The sequence below is a fragment of the Torulaspora delbrueckii genome, chromosome 5 (genome assembly GCF_000243375.1).
Source record: "Torulaspora delbrueckii CBS 1146 chromosome 5, complete genome".
NCBI classification, from domain to species: domain Eukaryota; kingdom Fungi; phylum Ascomycota; class Saccharomycetes; order Saccharomycetales; family Saccharomycetaceae; genus Torulaspora; species Torulaspora delbrueckii.
In genome coordinates this window covers 602,806-620,539 of record NC_016505.1, presented here as the reverse complement: position 1 = coordinate 620,539, position 17,734 = coordinate 602,806, and the positions used below count along the sequence as shown (strand labels likewise).

The following is a 17,734-nucleotide window of genomic DNA, read 5'->3' as shown; positions in this document are numbered from 1 at the left end:
TATATAGAGCTCCTGATTATCTACAGCTATAATCACCCATTGCATCTCTTAATTTGCAAGCTTGCTTAGTAGATCCTGTATGCTGGAAGTAACGGCGGGGGAACCTTCGAAGCCAGGACCGTTCTGATCTGGTACAAGAGTCTGGGGCTCGTATTCCTCTTGATCGTTGTTGGTCGGTTCCTCAGATGGTAGTTTAATTCTTTTGTTTTCTAGCTCATCAAGGTTTGCGGTTTCATTTTGCCTCTTGACTACTATTGGTAAATCTTTGATATTGTCGCCGTCATCTTCATTCACGCTGCTATCGCTCTCATCATCGTCATCATTGCCAGCCACGTATGTTGGTAGTAAATCCTGATCTTCTTCTTCCTGATTAATGTTAGTGGGATCCTTTGAACGTAAAATTATTTCAATCTCGCTCATCGAGTTTCTTTCCTCATCCAAAAGCGACTCTTCCTCCCTTAGCAGTTTTTCCAAGGTCTGCACTCGAGTTTCCCTCATTTTTATTGATTGAGACGTAGCATCTTTAGCTGACTGGCCAATTTTAGTCACAGTTTTCAAATTCTCCTCATACACAACACTTGAAGGATCCAGAGATTCCACAGCCTTATCGAATCTCATCCTTATAGCATGCTTGTTATGTTCTACTTTTGTCATTCCCGAGTAAGTCGCAGCTAGTTCTTTTAAGTTCGAAGGTAATGTTTCACCGTCTATCGATGGACCTTCGGCCTTCATACTAGCCTGTATATTCTTTAAAACATCTTTCGAAAAAATTGCTCTCTCAGTCCAAATGTCTGCCACCCTTTTCACCTTCTTCTTCAAGTCTCTAGGTAGACCAGGATAGACTTCTCTCATTACCTCTGCACAAACAGTACCAAAGGCATCTTGAAAGTTGCCAATCTTCTTCGCCTTCGCCTGTTGAACGACATGATTAGCTAGGTATATGGCCAGAAGCTTTCTTCGAGTATTAACATTCTTCTTTGCAACGTAATTTTTCCAGCATTCTGCCACTTGATTAGCTTCTCGATACTGAGATAGTAACCATTTGGAAGCACTAGCAATTGATTCCTGAGAGTCTTCTAAAGTGTTAAGCTTGTTGACAAACTGTTCAGCTGAGAATGACATCCTATATTAGCGGTCCTGATGGCTTTAGGATGGTTATATGTGCTAAGCTTTAATTTGGACATCGCTTAAAGGGCGAAGATATAATTGAAATATTTCACTTTACTAAGTGAATTAGACAAACATGGTCTAATTGATGAAAGCTATGATTTACAATGGAAGACCAGCTGCCGAGTGTGAAGAGAGTAAAGCATAACCCAGATGATAAAGATTTCAGTGAGCTGAAGAGTTTTTTCTTTCGACTGAATACAATTTACACATTTTTGTCCTGTAGAAAGCACATTGTGCCTACTTTTGATACTCTGAAGAAGCCTATTGAGGCCTCGTTGAAGAGGCCTGTTTCAGAACTTGATTTTGCCAAGATAGTTGCCTTATTACCAAGGGATTGCACCTTCAAATATATCGACGAGAACCAGATTATCACCGAAACTAAGGTATTTGATTTCAACAATGGAGGCTTTCAACAGAAGGAGAACGATATTTATGAGCTGAAAGATGTGGAGAACGAATTTGCTGATGCACCATCCACGCAGATACTACTTTTCGAGTTTGTAGATGGAGTGATGTCTTACTCTTGGACATCTGGAAACAAGAATACGCGAGTTAGATTGCCTGATTATACTACCGAAGAGATGAAGAAAATGATATCAAAAAGAAAGGCAGCATTTGAAAATACTGTAGATTCTTTTATCGAAAACTGCAAATTACAAGGGTTGGAACCCATGAAAGAGCTGACTTCGATGGCTACTGCACTATTGCCGAAAAAGAAGGACTACGAAGATCCCATCGAAGCAATGATGAATTCTAAAGACAAGAAAAATGACAGTGAAAAGGTGATCATAGATGAGGAAACTGGACTCGAGAGGCCAACGATTGAAGGAATGTTGAAGGACCTACAAAGTAGTGAAATGTACAATCATCAAATAAAAGAGCATTTTATCATTCCTGAAAAAACCGCAAGATATGCAAATTTGGACTTTGAACTGGCACCTGAGGTGTACCAGGCTTTGGAGCACGAACGGTTTTATGTCCATCAGGCAAATGCAATTAACGCAATACATAATGGCGAGAATACAATCATAGCAACGTCCACGTCTTCAGGTAAATCTTTGATATACCAATTGTCTGCCATTGATCACCTCTTGAAAGATCCTGAGTCTACCTTTATGTACATCTTCCCGACTAAAGCCCTTGCGCAGGACCAAAAGAGATCTTTCGTTGCATTAGCTTCCAGAATTCCAGAACTTTCGAATGTAATTGTGGATACTTATGATGGGGATACTGAGCCGGAAAAGAGAGTGTTCATACGTAAGCATGCTCGAATTATCTTCACAAATCCGGATATGATTCATGCCAGCCTGATGCCCAATCATCCAAATTGGCGACATTTCCTTTATAATTTAAAGTTAGTTGTTGTGGATGAATTGCATACCTACAAAGGTTTGTTTGGATCTCATGTAGCTCTAGTCATGAGGAGATTGATGCGGCTCTGCAGGTACTTTTATGAAAATGAAAAGGTTCAATTTGTCTCTTGTTCTGCAACGTTGAAACAGCCGGCGGAGCATTCTAAGCACATCTTTGGGATTGATTCAGTGAGTCTCATAAATGAGGATGGTGCGCCCCAAGGGATGAAGCATCTAGTCATATGGAACCCACCAACTTTATCCCAGCACGAAAGGAAAAGAGAGAATTTCATTCAAGAAAGTGCTAAGATACTGATACAGTTGATTATGAAAAACGTTCGAACCATTGCATTTTGCTATGTTCGTCGTGTATGTGAGCTGCTCATGAAAGAAGTACGACGGCTTCTCGAAGAGTTGGGTCGAGAAGATCTTTTAACCGAAATCATGTCATATAGAGGTGGTTATGCTGCCTCTGATAGACGTAAGATTGAACGTGAACTTTTCCATGGAAATTTGAGAGCTGTCATATCAACTAATGCGCTGGAGCTTGGTGTTGATATTGGGGGACTGGACTGCGTGTTAATGTGCGGATTTCCTTTATCCATGGCAAACTTTCATCAGCAAAGTGGTAGAGCAGGCCGTAGAAATAAAGATTCATTGACGCTAGTGGTCGCAAGCGATGCTCCTTTGGACCAGCATTACGTGGCGCACCCTCAAATTTTATTAGATAGCACTGACCCCGAGTCATATCAAGAGCTGGTTCTTGATTTTGACAACATGTTGATCTTGGAGGGTCACATCCAATGCGCAGCTTTTGAGTTACCCATTAACATCGACAGAGACAAAGAATATTTTAAAGAAGTGCATTTGAAAAAGATCTGCCACGAGAGGCTCAACTACAACTCCGATGGTTACCACACTCACAATAGATTTTTACCTTGGCCTGCCAAAATGGTTTCATTGCGTGGCGGTGAAGAAGATCAGTTTGCCGTGGTCGACATTACTAATGGAAGAAATAGGATCATTGAGGAGGTAGAGACATCAAGAACGAGTTTTACTCTCTATGATGGTGGCATTTTTATTCATCAAGGTTGCCCATATCTAGTGAAAGAGTTCAATCCCGACGAGCGATATGCCACTGTTCAAAGGGTCAATGTGGATTGGGTGACAAGTCAAAGAGATTTTACTGATGTCGATCCGGATGAAATTGAGTTGGTGAGATCACTCAAAGCGAGTGATACACCCGTTTACTTTGGAAAAATCAGAATAACAATCATCGTTTTTGGCTTCTTCAAGATGGACAAGTATAAGAGAATTATTGATGCTGTAGAGACTCACAACCCTCCGGTGCTTATTGATGCAAAGGGTTTGTGGATTGATATCCCAAAGAGAGCTTTAGAGATTTGTGAATCTAAGAGCTTGAGCTTGGCTGGTGGGGTACACTCGGCTCAGCATGGTATTATGGGACAACTACCGAGGTTTGTTGTTGCTGGTGTTGATGAGATCCAGACTGAGTGTAAAGCACCAGAGAAAGAATTCGCTGAGAGACAAACGAAAAGAAAGCGTCCAGCTAGGCTGATATTTTATGACTCTCATGGTGGTAAATATGGTTCTGGTTTGTCAGTTAAGGCTTTTGAACATATTGATGACTTGATGGATGGTACTATTCAACGCCTGGAAGATTGTCCATGTAAGGACGGTTGTCCTGAATGTGTATTGGCAGGTCATTGTAAGGAAAACAATTTTGTCTTCTCTAAGAGAGCCGCGCTTATCCTGCTGCACTGCATTATGGGTCATGACGAGTCTACTTTCGTAGAAAGAATACCAGACGGTCCTGAGAGTGGCATGCCTCAAATTAAGGTGGAAACGGTGGTACCGGTAGCAGAGCATGTCAATTTTGCTTCAGATTTTCAGATAGTTGATATCAAAGATTCGACAGATGATGTCACTGATGGTGATAGTATAGTTAAATTGGAGAAGGATCAAGAATGATGCTATGTAGATACTTGAAGGATGATGAAATATTGCACCTGAATCGATGCTCCGTATTGACGATCTTGACGTAAAGTGCCTATGACATCAAGATGTCCACGGCCCATTTGACACTTAAGGTTCGTAGATCTGTGTAAGTTTGCCCAACACCGACAAATAAGATAGGTATGCCGGTCGCATAGACCATGTTAACCATTGTTCCCAACATATCACCCACGGTATCACATTTAGATACGATGAAAAAATCGAGATTCCTGACCTTACCGAATGCATTGTTGAAGTTTTTAGCTTGTTGAACCGAGTCAGTCCCCACCAATGCCTCACCGACCATAATAATCTTGTCAGGGTTTGCCTGTTCAGCGAAAGACTTCAAAGGCGACATTAATGTTGGATCGTTGTGTCTTCTACCGGCAGTGTCCATAAGAACAATGTCAAAGTTTTGATCCTTGGCATACTTTATGGCTTGCTTGGCTATTTTTGTGACCAAATCTGATCCACCGTAACCCGCTTCAAATAGCTCAACATGATCGTTACCAGATTTACCTCTTTTATTCTTGGAGCCGCGGACATGAGATTCGTCGGTTAATTGTGCTAGGTTTTCCACATGAACTCTCAACTGCTCGACAGCACCAGATCTGAAAGTATCGCACGCCACAATGAGGACATTGAAGTTATTTTGTAGAAGCCAGAACGCCAGTTTGGATAAGTTTGTGGATTTACCGACACCGTTCACACCAACAACTGAAAAAACGTAAGGGTTCTTCTTACCATCTGAATCTTTCTTGCTTGTCTTTCTTTGAATCTCATGCAGTAGATCGACTGAAACTCCTGGTGTCAAAATTTGCGTGAGAGCCCTAGTCAAAGACTCACGAGCAGTGTTCTCTACGCTGGTCCAATTGGCTGTCTTAGATCCCACAAGATCACGAGAAACTTTTTGAGCTAGAAAGTCTGCTGCTTCAGGAGCCACGTTTTTAGTCATTAGCTTCTGTCTTAGCTTATCTAGAACCGAAGTTAAGTCGCTTTCTGTGATTGTCTTATTACCTAGTAAATGCTTTTTCAGGAAACCAAATGCTGAGTTCACATTTCCCACTTGAACGGTAGATTTAGTGATGTCCGTTTGGCTTGTCAGAAGATCGTCAATCTCCTTGATGAGAAACTCGCCATCCTTTGTTCTGTTGCCTAGAGCATCTTTATCCACCAAGGCAATATTACTGGACGAAGCACTACCGGCCTCGGAGAAATCCAACCCCGATGCATCGCTAGAGCCGGTCTCCTCCATAGTCCCATCACGACCCCATCTTCTACCTTTTTGACCTCCCCCTGTTGATTTCTTCTTGCCTTTGCTGTTGATGGCCTTTTTCCTGAGACTAGCTTCAGCAAGTTCAGTATTTTTGACATCGAATTTTCCCATAAACTCTTCATACTTGACCTTCAAATATTTATCAAAAGTTTCGATGTCCTTGTCAAGTCCATCAACTACATCTGTGAAATTATGCTCGTTCTTAGAGCCTCTACCGGAGAGGTTTCTCACAATTTCTTCATTCACATTCAAAGAGTTCCATAAGGAAATAGATAACCTCAGAATTTCTGCTGCTTCTTCATTCAGCTGCAGTGATTGTTCAGCATAAGTCACTACGTAGTACAATTCTGGCTGTTTCGATATGTGAAACATCGCGCTAAATCCACGAGGACCCTGTACACCTGGCCCACTCAATCCACCACTGACACTTAGCAAGTTATACTTCTTATAGGTCTCTTCATTAGGAGCTGGAGACGTAATATACTGCGATAGGAACCTATTGATCTGGGACTCTAAAAACTTTTTACCTGCGCAATTGAACTGGTAAATGACATCCCCCTGAGGAGTGAAAATGCAGAACTGCTCGAACATAGTTACCAGCACTTGGATCAGCAGCAACTGTAGTACTTTTTCTATCGATCAATATGCTATGAATTGTTGTATTCTTCATGAATTTTTTACATGATAGCGTATAACAAAAGTTGAGATAGCTTGAAATAGTAAGCCAAAAGAACTTATAGCTAACCATTGAAGACTATTAGCAGATGCTAAGGCATCTTTATACAACTTCAAGAGTAACCTCAGGCTTCCACGAATCAGAGGCCTTTTCACGTGGCTAGAGCTCATGAAGAACTTAAGAATTAGGCCCGCCTTAGTTTCGAGCGTACCTCGAGACAGTCCTTTTACTTGAACGTATCTTTCTTTTTCCCAACTCCAAAGTAATAATCTCTCTCTCAGTCTTGCTCATCTGTTGTTGTATATCGCTGTTTGCATCATCTTACGAGCATCGCCGAGAGCTTAACGAGAAACCATCACTACTTCATTAGAAAGCAGTACTACACAAGTGGTCAGGATACTATCACAACCTCAAGATTAGTGGCTCTAATCATGGAGGATGGAATTCCAGAGTTTGATTTCAGCGATCTGGTCGCTGATGCTGGGAATAAGGCAAAAGAGGAACATGTAGTGGTTGAGGGTGCAGAAGATGAGGATCTTGTGCTAGTCGAAAAGCCATCTAGTGATGTTTCACTTAACAGAGCTTTCAGAGAGTCACCTGTGCCTTTTCAAGGGCTATCTAGAGTGCCGAAGAAGAGGGATCCACATGTGGTGCATCTGTTGAAGCGTATAAGCTTGCAATCTACGATAACTTGCATCATAATTCCATTATTCTCACTGTTCAAAATCACGCTATCGCGCCCTGAAGGTGGAAACCCTGGGTTGTTATATTTCTTTGGTTTCTACATGGTTCTTTCGCAGATCTCACTGTTTGGTGGTTACCACAGATTCTTCACACACCAGTCATTCCATGCTCATGTTGGACTGCAAATTGCTTATGCAATTCTGGGTGGGTCTTGTGGTCTGGGATCCATTCTAGACTTCTCGGGTCAGCATTTAGCACATCATAGACACCAAGATACAGAACGGGATCCACACTCGTACAACGTTTACGGTTGGTTGTTCTCTATATGGGGTCATAGGCTGTTCTTGGGGAATAGAAAATCAAGGAAGGCTATATCAGAGTGTCAGGACACTATTCTGTCTACTTCCAAGATGGTTCGTGGTAAGCTGCAACAAGGCGACAAGGACCAATTGGTACAGCCTCCCAATCATGATATATTGAAGTTACAACACGAGAACTATCTGTTGCTGCTTTTTACTACATTGCTTGTTATTCCATGCTTAGTGGCATTTTACTGTCGTGTTCCGTATTGGACGGCTATCTTTTACCTCGGATTCGTTCGTATGTCTTTGATTCAGCAACAATGGTTATTATTAGGTACTTTGGCTCATGTCAAAAATTTCCCCTTTGCAACTCAACCATTTTCGGATACCAGATCAGCCATTAACTTGCCTTTGACATTTATCTTTCAATTTCTATTGTTCGGTGAGGCTAACCACAACTTTCATCATGAGTTTCCCTCTGACAGTACAAATGGTACCAGATGGTACCATTGGGATCCATCAAAGTGGTCTATTTACTTATTTCACCAAATAGGACTGACTGATCATCTGCACGTTACTGATAAGCAACAGGTGGAGAAATGTCGCATTCAACAGAGGCAAAAACTCTTGGATCAACAGCGTTCAAAATTGAAATGGGGTATATCTATCGATAAACTACCCTCGATGACACCTCAGCAATTTACAGAGTTGGCCAAGCAACAGTATGCGAATAACAAGAGAGCTTTAGTGGTGATTGAGGGTATAGTCCATGATGTGACACCTTTCATTCATAGCCACCCTGGTGGTACCGCATTGGTTAAAATAAGTATCGGAAAGGACGCTACTCAAGCATTTAATGGAGCTGTTTACTTACATTCTCAGGCAGCAAGGAATTTATTGGCTACAATGAGGATTGCTATGCTCAGTTCGAGCGAACAAGTCGAAAATACTGTTTGGGAGATAAGAATGTTACAAAGAAGCCAGGATAAACAACGGAGAAATAATAGACAGGTTACTTACACGCAAAAAAATCATTATGCCGCTGGTGCGGCTTAGGTATGGATATCTTATACATAGTTTTTTTATTTTTACGGTTTCATTTCAATCTGCCAGGAAATCCATTGTTACTCCGGGGTCATACCCATCACTATCGCTTTCGCTACCCATAGTCTGGGCTGGGACCATGACTTTAGACGATTCTTCCACTGGAGCTTCAGCGCTGACACCATCTGCATCGCCTTCAGTGGGTGTTTTCGACCACGATGAATCTGGCTCTTCAATCACAGTGTATTGACTCGGTATACTTGACTCCTGATTAGCGACAAATATCGTTGGGAATTCAATTACCGTCCTATTTCTAAACAACTCGGCGATAGATTTATTCGATGGGTCCAATCTTACCAATTTTCTTGAATCAAGGGCTTCTAATGTATTATAAGGAAACCATTTGGTATAAAAACACAGTCCACTCTTAACAAGACCCTCAGTACGATCTTCTTTTGTCTGTGGCCGCTCCTCATCGCTGCTATGCAGCTGGTAGAACTCACAACATTTATCGTAAATGATTTTACCCATACTCTCAACAATCGAATCAGTCTCTTTGATCCTGTGGCTCACATGCACGAACGGCTCAATTCCATCCTTAGAAGAGAACAAAACCCATTCAATGCTCCAAACAAATAGATCCAAAGGTTTGTCCCACTTACTCTTATTCGCCAGCGATCTTTGCATACCTCTCGGCAGCGTGAGACAATTAACACCACGTCTAATAACCCGTCGGCTCTGCGATTCTTCCACTCGAGGCCGTTTCGAATCAGTATAGCTTATATTCAAACTTCTCTTATTTTTGGCCTTCCCATCTCTCTTATGCAATTCCACCGTTCTCTTTATCTGGGTCAAGAAATTGTAATCCCTTTGAACCAGCAAGTTCGATTCATGTTCCTCATCATCCTCATTCTTCAACTGCTCACTACTGATATAACTTGTGGGATCGTGTGCGACCCCAGAACAACCTTCTTTCGCCTTATGATCCTTCGAACATTGCAACGAGCAGGTTTTTTTGAGACATCTGGGACACGTATAACGAAACTCAACCTCTTGGCATACCTCACACAGTCCAACCATGCTACAAAATGGCCCCAGTGCAGCAAATTGACCCAATGATCCCAAGCTCATCGCTTTCGAAAAGTTTCAATCTGCTTATTATCTTTTGAAAAAACCTGTCCGGTCCAAACCGGCGCTTTTCGGACAAATTTTTGGCAGCTTAAATAATAATTGAAATATTTGGCTGCAATCCCCTTTGACTACCATTAACAAATGATTGAAACTATTCTATCAACTAGCAATTGTGGTCTCTTAGTAGCAGATCGAGAGGAATAAACGTTAGAATGGTATGTGTGCAATTTTTGCTAGGGTATTTTGGCTTTGGAATTGGCTTACTAACGATTGTCTTAGTCACAACAAAACGGTATTGCAACTCTGCTAAAAGCTGAGAAAGAAGCTCATGAAATTGTGTCAAAGGCTAGAAAGTACAGACAGGATAAGTTGAAGCAGGCCAAGTCCGATGCGGCTGCTGAGATCGATGCTTACAAGGCCCAAAAGGATAAAGAATTGAAAGAATTTGAGAGTAAGAATGCTGGAGGTGTCGGAGAGCTTGAAAAGGAGGCAGAATCAACTGTGCAAGGAGATTTGAAGGAAATTGAACAAGTCATCTCGAAGAAACAAAATGATGTGGTTAAACTACTTGTCGAGGCTGTCACTAAGCCTACGGCAGAGAAGCATGTGAACGCCAACTAAGAAAGAGAGTAATTAGAACCACGATAAAATTATATATGATAATTCACCACATTTAAAGACTCGATAGAAATCTATTGGGCCCTGTTTAAATTTCACAATATTTTGTCAATCTGTTAGTATGCGCGTACAACGACAAGTTAAACGAGTTGAATTGCAGCAACGTCGACGAGTTACCGGTGTTGTAGGGCTCGATCGCTAGCGATTCTGAACGAATTGGACTTCTGTAAAAGTTTATCGAGAGGTTTGTGATTCTTTGGTTATCTCGAGAACAGTTTTTGGTTCCATGGCAGAGGTTTATCTGAACTCGGATATGTTGCAACAATTGAACTCTACTGTACAGGATTATTTGGCAGAATGGGTCAAGAAACAGCAATCATTGCTAAACAATCAATCGCAGTTGGTCGTTACACAGTTTCAAGGGAATCCTAAGATTGCGGCTATTACTTCCATTGTAGCTGGTTTGTTCACACTTTACGTCTTTTACAAATTAGTCTGGTGTTCTAGTTCTGATAACTGCAAGCCAGTCAACTTCTCTGTTCCTGTTCCAGATGCTGCCCAAACCCACTGGAAGGGCAAGAGACTTTATCCGACTAGTATCTATGATGCTGAAAAACCTGGAATGATTCAAGCGTATTGTCCAGCTACAGGCCAATTCTTGGGCTCGTTTGCTTCTAAGAGTTGTGATGAGATTGATAGCATGATTAATAGGGCCTCTGCAGCCCAGAGTGAATGGGGTTCTTCGTCCATCAATCGTAGATTGAAGATCCTGGTCTCGTTGCAGGCCTATATCCTGCAAAATCAAGAACTGATTGCCCATGTCGCTTGCCGGGACTCGGGTAAGACCATGCTTGATGCTTCTATGGGCGAGATTTTGGTTACGCTCGAGAAATTGCAATGGACTATTCAACACGGTGCCAGAGTATTACAGCCTTCGAGACGTCCAGGCCCAACAAACCTGTTTATGAAGTTCTACAAAGGTGCTGAAATTCGTTATGAGCCACTAGGTGTTATAAGCTCTATCGTCTCATGGAATTACCCCTTCCATAACTTATTGGGTCCCATTATTGCAGCTTTGTTCACAGGTAATGCCATCGTTGTTAAATGTTCGGAACAAGTCGTTTGGTCATCAGAATTTTTCATCAAGGTGGTACGCAAATGTCTCGAAGCTTGTGGTGAGGATCCAAATTTGGTTCAACTCTTCTACAGTTTACCTCCTTCTGAAACGGATAATGCAGCTAATTATTTCACATCTCACGCAGAGTTCAAGCACATCACTTTCATTGGTAGCCAGCCAGTTGCTCATCACATCTTGAAATGTGCTGCCGAGTCCTTGACTCCAGTCGTGGTCGAGCTTGGAGGTAAGGATGCCTTCATCGTCTTAGATTCCGCCAAGGATATGGATGCATTGTCTTCAATTGTTATGCGTGGTACTTTTCAATCATCTGGCCAAAACTGTATTGGTATTGAAAGAGTCATTGTAAGTGAAAAGAATTACAACAGTTTAATCAACATTTTAAGCAATAGGTTGTCGAAGAGTCCACTGAGACTAGGTTCAGACATTGACCATTTGGAAGATGTCGATATGGGTGCAATGATTTCAGATAACAGATTTGTCCAAATGGAAGAGCTTGTAAAGGATGCAGTTAATCACGGTGCCCGTCTATTACACGGTGGTTCTCGTTACAATCATCCCACTTACCCACAGGGACACTACTTCGAACCTACTCTATTGGTGGATGTAACACCAGACATGAAGATTGCACAAAATGAAGTATTTGGTCCGATTTTGGTAGTAATGAAAGCTGATAATACCGACCATTGTATCGAGCTTGCTAACTCAGCTCCATTCGGTTTAGGTGGCTCAGTATTTGGAAGTGATTTTAAAGAATGTAACTACGTTGCAAACAGGTTGAAAACCGGTAATGTCGCAATCAATGATTTTGCTACCTTCTACGTCTGTCAGTTACCATTCGGTGGTATTAATGGGTCTGGATATGGTAAATTTGGTGGTGAAGAAGGATTATTGGGCCTTTGTAATGCCAAGAGTATCTGTTTTGACACTTTGCCTTTCATATCAACCCAAATCCCCAAGCCTTTGGATTATCCACTTCGTAGCAGCAGAAAGGCTTGGACTTTTGTCAAGAGTTTCATCACAGCTGCATACGCAATGTCCACCTGGCAACTCATCAAATCCATCTTTACCCTGGCCAAGAATGCTAATTAATCTTGAGTTATATACATGACATAAGCATTCAGCAATGCATTTATAAAGACATATCAACTATTATTCATAAGTTTTGAAATTAACTCATGAAGCTCTTCTCCGCTTGCTTCAATTGCTCCTGAAGTTTAGTAACGTATTCCTTGTGTAATTTCTCGAGATCCTGCATAACTTTCCTTACGTTGTCGTCTTTCTTCGACAAAGATTTCATATCTTTTAAAATTTCACCTCTAATGTAACCCAACGAATGCTTGGAGGAGGAGTTCTTGTACTCTTCAAAGACAGCTTTTAATGACTTACACAACCTCTGGCGCGATTCAGTCGTTGGTGGGGGCAAGGCGATCTTCAACTGCTGCTCATTGTTGGGAACTCGTACGGGTGTCAAGTTCAGGTTTGCAGCCAAAATTGCACTGATAACTTGTTTGGTATCCTTAGGATCATAAACTGTGACTAAAAATGAATTTTTACCTTTCAAAGAAGTAGAGGCTACATTTTTCAATGGCACGCCATCTTGCATTTTAAGGTCATCAAGCATACTTGGATCAGAAACGCCCTTTTTGGTTTCGTTCAATTTTTTCTTGTGCAATTCTAAAGTCTTTGCAAATTCCTGCTGAGCGGTTCTTGAATATTGTCCCAAATCGACAATAGCTGTCTCTTCCTCTTCTTTCCCAGCATCTTTTTGATTCTTCTTATTTCCTGAATGCTTCTTTAGTAATTGAGCGGAACTATAGAACCCACGACGGGTATAGCAGATTCTAGCGATCGATTGAGTGGGTAGCATTGCTTGACAATCATACCAGAATGGTCTAGGGAAGGTTGATTATTCATAATGAATAAATAAAATATACAAATCTTCCGTTGTCGATGATTTATAAGTATAACTTAAGGTCCTCCGAAACCCAGAGGCTCTCATGGAGCCCATCCAGTTTGTTTCCTTATACCAAGTACTCCCTATGTACTCTAAGAGCTATCCTGTTAACCTTTTACTTCTTGGATTGCCTAAAGCAGGTAACTTTGACTAGATGATGAACATTAAATTGAATGAAATAGAAGATTTATAAACCCTGAATAGCTAAATCTGACGATGTCATGACATAAATGAAGAGAAAATAGGATAGTGAGAAGAATGTCTGAAGGCGGTGGTAACGTGCTATTCAACCGTCACTTTAAGTCCTGTGTAAAGCGGAGCACTCAATCATTCTCTCCTTAAAAATGGGTTAAGCGCCCGCACAGAAAGACATGGCAATGCCATGCCCACTTCTGCTCTTAGTAGTACTGGTATCTTTTGCAGCTCGTGCACTTCCTGTATGCAGTTATCATTCTTCTTCCTTGTGATCGCAGTGCTCAAGAAACTGTCCAAAGGATCTTTGTTGCGGCTCAATTCCGGCAGTCTTAACTTAGGAACCTTTAAGTTCATCTTGGAAAGCTCATCACTCAAAGAGTCGCTGATCAGTGATTCTCCATTTTGGCCTTTGTTGTATTCGATCGCAGCAATTTCTGCCGTCTTAGATCTATACTTGTTTTTGATGGAGGTTCTGTAAGATTTTGGATTTTTTTCATCAGCAGGTACAAATGTGGCACTGTCAACGCCCGGTTGCCAGTGCAATTCGATCACGCGGTTGGCAGGGTCGAATTCTGCTTTGATCAATGGTAGTTGGTCACCGTGTACCCTCTTTTCAATTCCAAACTCTGGGATGAAGACATCAAACGAAGATTCGTAAACCTGCAGCACTGTAGCCATTGTCAAAAGTTGGCCCGTGGCGTTACCCATGTCGTTTATGGTTTTACAAAGTTGTAAATGAACAGCTTGTTCCTGAGCCTGCGACGCACAATCTTTCTTGAAGTTACAGTATTCGGAGGTTATTTTCAAGGAATCAAGGTCCTCATTGTAAGGTACCCCTTTGAGCACGCTTTTCAATTGTCTGTGAACAACATGATCTGCATACCTTCTTAGTGGTGCAGAGAAATGGGTGTACAGTTGGAGGTTTAGCGCGTAGTGACCGTATTGATCAGGATCTACTTTACCAGCAATGAAATATCTCGCTCTTGGCATTGTCTTATACAACAATATCTCAACACCAGTCCGCACATCGTTATTTTTGATTTGTAGGATCGATTTTATCAAGGTATCAGCTGAACTCACGTCAATGTCGAAACCAAATTTCTTAACTTTCTTCTTGAAAGAAGCCATCTTAGTATGAACGGGTTGTACCTGCCTTCTCAAAAAAGTAGAATCTCCTAACTTTGTGTAAATCTTCTCTGCCACAGAGCTATCCAGCTTGGTCTTAATCTCACCAACAATGATAGAACCCAAAGATCTGTCTAAGATGTTGAGATCCACATTTACTTTTTCATCATCTAAACTTGCTGCTAGTGGTAAGAAAGGCGTTAATTCAGCTGCTGGGAAATTGATCCTTTCCGCATAAAAAGATGTTGCGATATTCTTCAACATGTATGCAGACGGGTTAGAATTTGCCTCAGCACTCTTTGAGCTCAAGTCATCAACAGAAATGGTACCGGAAGGCTGTACAACGGATTCTCCAATCCATGTTGATTTCACCTTCAGTGTCTTCCCATCAAGGGTATAAACGACGGAAATACAAGCAGACTCCTTTCCAGGCGCTAAAGTCAAAGACTTGTTTAAAGCTTGAGGTAAAAGATCGACAAACTTCTGAGGCATGAAGACGGCAGTGGATCTTTTTCTTGCTCGTCTATCCAAAGAAGAATCCTCCTCGATGTAGGCAGTTGCATCGACAACGTGACATCCAAGCTCGATGGACCCTGCGTCGTCAGTATTGTTTTTGATGTGCACAGCGAAATCACAGTAATTTGCGGACTCTGTAATGGCTAAAATATCATAGGTGTTTTGGTCCGTGAACTGTCTTCTTGACTCGAGATCTTCTTGGGCAATCGGCAAAGAATGGAAAGTTGATTTTTCAGATTTAGGATCCTTTGGATCAAGATATTCGTTCGACAAAAAATTACTGTCTCTAAGAATGGAATCTATCTCTGTATTTGGATCACTAATTTCACCTAGCTCAGAAACCAAGATCCCGAAAGGATGCAATGAGGTAATGGGCCAACGTTTGATGGAGGCAACGAACAGTTTATCAGCATATTTATCAGCGTTTTCCACAAAATCTTTTGGAGCCAATTCAGTTGGAATAGCAATTAATGGAACTTTCTTGTCGGTCGGCTTGAACCAAACAATCTTGGGAGCTTGTTGTGGCTTATTGTTGTCGTTATGAGACTGTTGAGATGGTCTCAATAATCCAAGAGTTCCACTGAATAGTTGACCCGGAATACGATCCAGAACAGCAATGACGTGTCCTGCATATAGTGGTTTGAAATCATCATTGATCTCTTCTTCTTCAACTAGCAACAACGACTGGCCCTCCACTTCGACGTCATCATTCTTCTTTTGAGTTGGCCGTTGCTTCAAGGAATTCTTTCTCCTTACTCCTTGCTTGGTTGGTGATTGCTCATCATTGTCACCAGATGATTTTCCACCAGCAATTGTTGTGTCATCACCTCCGGAGGATGAGGATGGCGAAGATCCTAAAGTGGTAGTAGTAGCTGTTGCACTGGCGTCGTTGTGGTAGTCATCGTTACTGTTCAAAGGAATGTTTTCATGTTGACTTGACGCATCCTTTCTTCTCTTTTTCTCCTCCTTCTCCTTCTTGGAGTCCCAAACGTCATCGACAACCAACAGCTCAACTGCAACCAAATCACCTTCCAAAGCTCTATTACGGTCCTTGGAACCACAGATATAGATATCGGCATCCAGTACACCTTCAGTAGAAACCCAAGCATCAGATCTGTTCTTCTTGTTAACACGTAGAATACCAGCGACCAGTCTGCCCTCTTGAATCAGTTCGGGAATATTAGCCTGAGGCAAATATGGCGCGAACAACGATTTTCTGGCATTAGGATTTCCATTGTTACTTTGTGAGTTAAAACTGTGAACAGAAGCGTTAGAGCCCCTGTGCTTATGACCTGCTTGGAAAACAGCTGGAGGTTCCAAATTATTGAACGAGTTTACACTAAAATCCCTAGAATTAGATGTCCTATGGTGAAAAGGAGATGGCTGTTGACCTTGGACCTGATTTTGAGATTGAGATTGGTTCCTCCAATTGGAATTGATACCAGGGGAAAATTCGGTATTTCTTGATCTTGAGCGACGATGACCCGTTGAAGTTGGAGTGAAATCATCACCGTCATTGTCGTTTTCCTTTTGACTGTATTGGGACTGTGGAGGTGGGAATCTGAAAGAAGACGATTGACTCGACGAGTTCGTGCGACGGTGTCCCTGACCCTGTGCTGGAAACTTGTAGGCGTTAGGTGAGGCAAAATTCTCTTGCTCAGAACCCTCATTACTACCAATGGTAGGAGAAGTAGTATCGATCTTGACGGTCACGTTACCAGCAACCCTCTTTGCCTGCTCTTCAGCTGCTGCCTTCTTTGCCTCGTTCAAACCCAGTGAATGCCTTCTAGCGTGTCCGAATCCACTTGATTGCGAATTGGTCTTCTTATGGCCGTAAGGGGTACTGCTATTATTACCGCTACCGCTGTCATAGTATCCAGAATTGTTTCGAGAATGCGATCTGCTTCTATAACCGGGGGAGTTACCGGAAGAACCTCCACTAGAACTATTACCAGCACCTTTATTGAAATGAGGATGGGGTGGCAAGAAGTTTGGGTTCCCCTGAGGGTTGCTGTTCCCCGAGTTACCAAATTGCCCCGTCTGTTGGGCCAATTGTTGCTGGTGAATCCACAGCTGTTGTTGCTTGGCCTGCACCATCTCTAGTTGTTTTTGCAAAGTAAACTGCTCAACCATCAAATTGGTCAATTCACTTTGAGATCTCCTATGGGCGACGTGAATATGTTCCGGTTTGTCCTTTCCACCTCCAGTGGTAGGAACGTATAGGGAACCTTCTTGGTTCCTATTGCCGGAACCGTGATTCGACATTTAAAAGGAACGTACCTTAACCAGCCTTGCGATTCAGAAGATTCAGACGAAGAACCAACGATGACTCTGTATAATCGATTACTTTCGAAAATTTCCCAGTCCTCACTTTTTTTTGACTTTTCCAACTTTAACTGCAAAGTCGAGTCAGTGCAAAAAATAAAATAGGAAAAAAGGCCGGAAACTGATAAAGCTTCCCTAAATAGCCCAATAAAGAATTGTGAACAATAGTGGAGAATCTTGAACAGATCAATTACTCTAAATTGAACTTTTTT

The 17,734-nt window shown here is 41.9% G+C and overlaps 9 protein-coding genes across 9 annotated transcripts; 4 read left to right on the top strand and 5 right to left on the bottom strand.

Annotated features, from left to right (window-relative positions):
- Positions 1–48: 48 nt before the first annotated feature.
- Positions 49–1,122, bottom strand: RTT103 (Rtt103p; the record flags this gene model as incomplete). Its single annotated transcript, XM_003681734.1, has 1 exon — positions 49–1,122. One exon carries the CDS (start codon positions 1,120–1,122, stop codon positions 49–51), a length of 1,074 nt encoding a protein of 357 aa, XP_003681782.1.
- Positions 1,123–1,274: 152 nt separating this feature from the next.
- Positions 1,275–4,514, top strand: HRQ1 (ATP-dependent 3'-5' DNA helicase; the record flags this gene model as incomplete). The annotated part of the gene is made up of 1 exon (XM_003681733.1): positions 1,275–4,514. The coding sequence occupies one exon, from the start codon at positions 1,275–1,277 to the stop codon at positions 4,512–4,514; it is 3,240 nt and encodes a 1,079-aa protein (XP_003681781.1).
- A 79-nt stretch (positions 4,515–4,593) lies between these two features.
- SRP101 (Signal recognition particle receptor subunit alpha) lies at positions 4,594–6,405 on the bottom strand (the record flags this gene model as incomplete). Its single annotated transcript, XM_003681732.1, has 1 exon — positions 4,594–6,405. One exon carries the CDS (start codon positions 6,403–6,405, stop codon positions 4,594–4,596), a length of 1,812 nt encoding a protein of 603 aa, XP_003681780.1.
- A 516-nt stretch (positions 6,406–6,921) lies between these two features.
- TDEL0E03250 (uncharacterized protein) lies at positions 6,922–8,532 on the top strand (the record flags this gene model as incomplete). Its single annotated transcript, XM_003681731.1, has 1 exon — positions 6,922–8,532. The coding sequence occupies one exon, from the start codon at positions 6,922–6,924 to the stop codon at positions 8,530–8,532; it is 1,611 nt and encodes a 536-aa protein (XP_003681779.1).
- Positions 8,533–8,577: 45 nt separating this feature from the next.
- Positions 8,578–9,600, bottom strand: BCD1 (Bcd1p; the record flags this gene model as incomplete). The annotated part of the gene is made up of 1 exon (XM_003681730.1): positions 8,578–9,600. One exon carries the CDS (start codon positions 9,598–9,600, stop codon positions 8,578–8,580), a length of 1,023 nt encoding a protein of 340 aa, XP_003681778.1.
- Positions 9,601–9,863: 263 nt separating this feature from the next.
- On the top strand, positions 9,864–10,272 carry VMA10 (H(+)-transporting V1 sector ATPase subunit G; the record flags this gene model as incomplete). The annotated part of the gene is made up of 2 exons (XM_003681729.1): positions 9,864–9,866; positions 9,931–10,272. 2 exons carry the CDS (start codon positions 9,864–9,866, stop codon positions 10,270–10,272), a joined length of 345 nt encoding a protein of 114 aa, XP_003681777.1.
- A 283-nt stretch (positions 10,273–10,555) lies between these two features.
- On the top strand, positions 10,556–12,496 carry MSC7 (meiotic recombination directing protein; the record flags this gene model as incomplete). The annotated part of the gene is made up of 1 exon (XM_003681728.1): positions 10,556–12,496. The coding sequence occupies one exon, from the start codon at positions 10,556–10,558 to the stop codon at positions 12,494–12,496; it is 1,941 nt and encodes a 646-aa protein (XP_003681776.1).
- Positions 12,497–12,575: 79 nt separating this feature from the next.
- Positions 12,576–13,274, bottom strand: RRF1 (Rrf1p; the record flags this gene model as incomplete). Its single annotated transcript, XM_003681727.1, has 1 exon — positions 12,576–13,274. One exon carries the CDS (start codon positions 13,272–13,274, stop codon positions 12,576–12,578), a length of 699 nt encoding a protein of 232 aa, XP_003681775.1.
- A 414-nt stretch (positions 13,275–13,688) lies between these two features.
- Positions 13,689–17,462, bottom strand: SSD1 (mRNA-binding translational repressor SSD1; the record flags this gene model as incomplete). Its single annotated transcript, XM_003681726.1, has 1 exon — positions 13,689–17,462. One exon carries the CDS (start codon positions 17,460–17,462, stop codon positions 13,689–13,691), a length of 3,774 nt encoding a protein of 1,257 aa, XP_003681774.1.
- Positions 17,463–17,734: the final 272 nt, after the last annotated feature.